At 55.8% G+C, this 5,722-nt stretch overlaps 1 protein-coding gene across 1 annotated transcript; it reads right to left on the reverse strand.

Annotated features, from left to right (window-relative positions):
- Positions 1-2,198: 2,198 nt before the first annotated feature.
- Positions 2,199-4,569, reverse strand: RPL29 (ribosomal protein L29). The gene is made up of 4 exons (XM_059161062.1): positions 4,509-4,569; positions 4,052-4,096; positions 3,673-3,737; positions 2,199-2,707 (listed from the first exon to the last, which is right to left on the reverse strand). The coding sequence occupies exons 2-4, from the start codon at positions 4,086-4,088 to the stop codon at positions 2,318-2,320; spliced, it is 492 nt and encodes a 163-aa protein (XP_059017045.1). The 5' UTR covers positions 4,089-4,096; positions 4,509-4,569; the 3' UTR covers positions 2,199-2,317.
- Between the last annotated feature and the right edge of the window lie 1,153 nt (positions 4,570-5,722).

Genomic DNA, 5,722 nt, shown 5'->3' on the forward strand with positions numbered 1-5,722 from the left:
GTTCTGCAGTACTGAGAAAAAGGACATTCATGGAGCAGGGATTCTGTTATTCTCTGGGGCCATGAGATTCCCATCTTCATTTCACAGATGGTAAAACTGTGGCTCTGGGTACTTACGTATGACCCTGTGCTGCTCTGTGCCCTACAGCACACTCATCCACTACCACCCAGCCATGTCTGTGCCCAGCATCAAGGGACCATAGTTCCTGTTCTCAGTGGCCACTACACCTTTTTCTGACTTAAAAGGTCAGGGACACCATTCTAAGGAGGAAACCAAAGCATAGGGAAACACTTCTGGCTTTCTGGGAACAACTCAGGATCCTGTGACAGGACTAGAGCTGAAGGCCAGCTGAGCCCTGCCAGATGTGGGGCGAGTAGAGGGAGAGCTGAAACGCCACAACTGCTAACATTCATCAGCCCCTCAGGATGACAGCAAGGGGGTGTAGCACCTGCTCTGGTGTTGGGAGCATGAGTCACAGAGGAGCAGGAACTCTGGTGGACCAGGTCAGTTCATCTGAGGGTCCCTACACCTCGGGCAGGGATCAGTGTGTGCTGAGTAGCCGAGTGAGGCTTTGGTATGTCAGCCCTGCTCAGTGGGGCTCCGGGCAGGACCAAGAGTCACTATGGCTCCTCTAGCTGATGTGATTCCTGTTTGGGCCTCCGCAGGCATGGGGTGAGACGGAGGGCAATGGTTTGACGTTCTAGTTGTGGCCAAAGGAAGTCCACAGCCGGGTTCTGTGGCCTCCAGCCGCTGCTTGTGCCAGGACAGGACTTGGGCCAGCTCCATCTGCTTTGAGCCCTCCCAGCAGCCCCTGGGGGCAGGCTTCACTGAGCCCCTGTAGAAGCTCTGCTAGAATAGTTTGCCCAATGCCACATAGGTTGTAGGTAATGGGAATCAAGACTTGAGATGCAAAAACTAGGGACTTGTGCTTTCTATACAAGGGAGGTGCCATGTGGGAGCTAGAGGCTGATAGCAAGTTGGTTGTGACCTTAAGCCTAGCTGAAGCCCCTCACCTGGGTGGGGTGTGGCCTCCCTCTTCGGACTGCAGCAGGATGACAGGGGAAAGGAGTCTTCATGCCATCATGGGGACTATAACACAGGCCTTACTAGAAGCCACCCGACCTGATGACCTCAGGCTGGGCCAAACTACCTTCAGGACAGAAAACCTGATCCTGGTTCAAGACCCCACCTAACTGACACCTCTTGGTGTTGGGCGGTCACCACCCAGAGCATGCCAGGGTGACAGTCAGGAGCTAGCAGCCCAGCCCTGACTGCGCAAACTTTCTGGGGTCCCACATGGGCTGCCTGGGTCCCAGTGCTACTTCCGTCCCAGAGCTCCGCGATCTTGAGTGTTCTTCCATATGAAACAAAGAGAATACCTACTTTAGAGCAAGAGGGACCATTTATCATGGGATGTTACCTGTTGCCTCCATTTTTAAGATCTGGGAGTGTGTGCATGTGCAGCGGGTAGGGAGGGGCAGGGGAGAGCGCAGACCCCTTCCTGAGCAGGAGACCCACCTCGGGGCTTGATCCCAGAACCCTGAGATCATGACCTGAGCCTGAAATCAAGAGTCTGGATGCTTAACCACCTGAGCCAGCCAGGTGCCCCAGGAAGTGCAACCCTTTCAGAACCCCCCCATGTGGCCAAGGCTGGTCCACATGTTACAGGACAACCATACTCAAAGACTGCTTCTGAGGACTGCATGACCAGGAAGTGATACGCTTGGCACCTTCTAAGGAAGCCTCCACGAATGCCTAGAACTCTATACCAGTTGCTTTGCTAGCTGCTCTACTCTGCAGATGAAGCAGCTGATCCAGGGGGGACAGTCAGGTCTGGCCCAGTTGTGCTAGTTAAGGTGGTGCCCCCACAGCCCTGTGTCCCACAGGCCCCAGCACAACCCAGAGTGGTGGATGCTGACTGAGTACACTAGACTAAGCCTAAGTCTGGACCACCTCAGGCCAGAGTCCAAAACTCAGCAGGGTCCTTCTCTTTATCCCCAGGGTAAACTTTAAGGCTTACCAGGGTATTTGGGACTTCTCTTTCTCCACCAGACTGCCCAAGCCAGCAGACTATGTGCCCCAGCCTCCTTAAAGCCCTCCACCATGTCTTTCACTAGGTCCTTTTCTTGTACTCCAGGGCCCCATTTCCCCCAACTCTCACCCATACTCCAGTCCCTGGACCACAGACACAGGCCAAATGACAGATCCTGCCGCAGGTTTATTTGTACAAATAGCACAGGAGGACACCAGCCCCATGCGGATAGAAGCCCAGGGGTCATACCAGTCCTTCTGTCCTCACACTGGCAGACAGAAGACTCTACACTGGAGCCTTTGTGGGGGCCTGGGCACCTTTGGGAGTCTGAGCTGCAGCAGGAGCAGGAGCTGGAGCTGGAGCCGGAGTCGCAGCCGAAGCCTGGGCCTTGGTTTGAGCCTTGGCCTTGGACTTTGGCCGGCAGAGCCTGAGACCCTTGGCAATGCGGGCACGAGCACGTTTCCCGAGCTTGGGGTGAGCGATGTAGGCAAGTCGATTGAGCTTGCGGCTGCCGCCCTTTGGGATCTTGGGCTTGACCTCCTTGGGCTTGACGAGGGCCTTGATAGCCTCGGCACGTGCACTCATGGCCTTGGCGTTGTTGGCCTGCATCTTCTTCAGACCCTTCTTGTTGTGCTTCTTGGCAAAGCGCATGTTCCTCAGGAACTTGGGGTCTACCTGGAAGGCAAGGCAAGCAAAGGCTCTAAGTGCATGTGGGGCCTCAAGCCACTGCCGGTGGCCCTCTCCACACCTGTACCCAGGAGACTACGGGGCTCCAGCCAAGCCCTATTGGGGGCATAGACAGCATTACGTCAAACTTAAATGCTGAGATCTACATCCCTTACAAACTACCTGTAGAGAAACATGCACTAAACACCCAAGGCCAACACTCCACTCTGCTAATGCCACACACAGACCGTATTTTCAGGGCTACAAGCCCAGAGCCCAAATGAAGCTCAAATGCAAGCGCAGAGGGAAAGAACAAACACACGAAGGCTGCTGCCTCTGCCAGGCCTGCAGGGTGAAGGCTTTCCTGACACCCCTCAGGGTCACCCCCACCTCTTTAAAAGGAAGGAGTCAGTTAAGCATCAAGCCTGGTCTAACAGATATATAGCAAATGAGACTGAAAAAGAGACCAAGACAGGGAAACCAAGGTCCAGAGATTTAATGGTTCATTCCAGAGACCAAGGGGACAGGGGAGAGATAGGACCCCGTTCCGTTTAGACCCTCCAGCCTCAGCCTTCCCAGCCAATCCTTAGAACTCCTCGGCACAGCCCCCAAGCCAAGCACTGACTGGGTCCGATCAAGGCCGCAGGCTGGTAGAATGCAAGGCTCTAAGAGTTACACAGCACTTCCCTTGAAGTGCTCTGGATAAGCAAGGAGGACAGTCCAACTACCCTCAGGAGGCAGGTAACACCCGACTGGGCAGTTACCACCTGGGCTGGGAAAAGTCATGGAAAGGGTTGTTAGTTTTGGCAGGACATGAAGTGCAGGCAAAAGCTGGCTGGAGAGAGAACCTGTGGGCTTTGGTAGTCCGGGGAAGACGAGGGGGACAGCTACTAATGTTGCTGCTCAGCTGGAAACAGATACAGGGGAGGCTGTGGCTGTGCAACCGGGGCCAAGCGGACACCCCTCTCACTCACCCCCTTAAGAGATTCGTATCTTTGCGACCGGGGTTTCTTGATGCCGTTTCTGTGCCATTTTCGTGCTGTGAGGGGAGGCGAAGGAATTAGACCAAACAAGATTTGCTCCAGTGAGACCAGACAACATCACAGCCGGCCAGCCTGGGGAAACCATCACTTCCCAGAGCAGGTCTCCTCGAGGTCTGCCCCCAGCTCTTATCCCTGCTGCAAAGCCCTGGGGGCAGCTCAAGAGGACCCCTGGCTTCTTCAACTGTAACCCAAAGGCCATCCTGGCGAAAACAAAACCAGCCCCAGGCCCACAGCGTCCCCTTGCCCTGCCCCAGCACCACTCATCCTTGCCAGGGTCTGAAGGGACACCGAGGCCGGAGGGGGAACTTACACTGGTTGTGCGTGGTGTGGTTCTTGGACTTGGCCATGTCTGCACCTGGGGGAGGAGAGTGGAGATCAGGGCTGGGGGGGTTCGCAGGGCTGGCTGGGCGCTGACCTGGAAGGACGTGAGGCCAGAAGCCAGGACGCAGGTGCAGCACAGAGGCCTTGAATCTGCTGCCGCTTCCCACCGGCGTCCACTTACTCAGCACGACCCGACACGGTCCCGGCTTCCAGAGCTCGGCTAAGACGGCCCTGAAACCAACCCTCCCTCACCACACTGCGTTCTACCCCAAATCCGAGTTCTCCCTCTTCCCATCCATTCCTCGAGAATCCACAAGGTCCACCCGCGCCCCACGCCCTCCGCTCCCCACAGTCATGCATCCGGCCTCCCTGTCCTTCCCGGTTTTGCGTCCGGCCGCCGGCTGGGAGCCGCGGATGGCTCCAGATACCGCGCGGCCAAGACTCACCGAAGCCCGCGGCTCCCGAAGCGCCTCGGGCCGGAAGAGAAAGGGAGAGAGGAAGGCCGCGGTGCAGCACGGGAATAGGGTCGTCGAGGCCGGAAGGTACTTCTGGAAAAGCTTCCCCCGGCGCTTGGAAGAAAAGTTCCGAAGCCCGGGACGGTCCAAGCCGACGCAAAGGCGGTGCTACGAGCCTGGCTGTGCGACCTTCAGGTTTTACCTACATTCATTCCTCCTGGACCAAGCTCCTGGACCGAGTTCTCGTGAGAGGTCCCGGAGGCGAAGGGAGTCCTTGAGGGATGCGTGCTAGGCAAAGAGTGACAGATTTGTGTTCTCCCAGCCCAGGCTGCTGAGCGGAGGATGGACTGTAGGGGGCAGAGGTGAGGCAGGGGAGCTGTGACGAGGCTGGTGTCCCGCTCCACGGAGAGCGAGGGAACCTGGAACCCAGCCGGGGCAGCGGGTGTGGAGGAGAGTGGATACGTACCCGGGACTTGGGATGCAGACGATCAGGGAGAGGATGGAGGCCAGAATGGCCCTTAAGTTTTGGGGCTTGGACATCTGGGTGAATGCTGGTACTGTTCACAGAGATGGGGAAGGTTGGGAGGAACAGGGCTTTTATTGCTTTGTTTCCAGGAGGCCAGTGATCCAGATGTTTCCGTTTAGATGCATTAAATCTGAGATGCCTGTTGGACATCGAAAATGAGTTAGGCTTTGCCTCCTGACAACTCTTCTCTCTTCCCCACACAGTTCAGTCTCCACACAGCAGTGGGGGCTGAGGGCGTTGTTAAAGACACAAAGCAGATCTTGTCATTGAAAGTCTTCAAAGGCCTCTCCTTGCTTTGGAAATAAACTCTTTACCTCCCCAAAGCCTGGCAACCCTCTCCTGATCATTCCCGTCTCTCCTTCGAAACCCATGGGCTTTTTTTATTACCTGCCAAACATAAATGCTTGTTCCTTTTTTTCTTTTTTTTAAGATTTTATTTATTTATTTGGGAGAGAGAGATCATGAGCAGCGGGGAAGGAGTAGTGCAGGAAGCCTAATGCAGTGCGATGCTGGGGCTCCATCCCATGTCTCTGAGATCATGACCTGAGCCGGAGGCAGACGTTTAACTGACTGAGCCACCCAGGCGCCCCTGAATCCTTGTTCTGACTTCAGGACCTTTACACTTGCTATTCCTCCCCCTGGACTACCTTCTCACTGCTCTTTGGATGCCTGCTTTCTT

The sequence above is a fragment of the Mustela lutreola genome, chromosome 2 (genome assembly GCF_030435805.1).
Source record: "Mustela lutreola isolate mMusLut2 chromosome 2, mMusLut2.pri, whole genome shotgun sequence".
NCBI lineage: Eukaryota > Metazoa > Chordata > Mammalia > Carnivora > Mustelidae > Mustela > Mustela lutreola.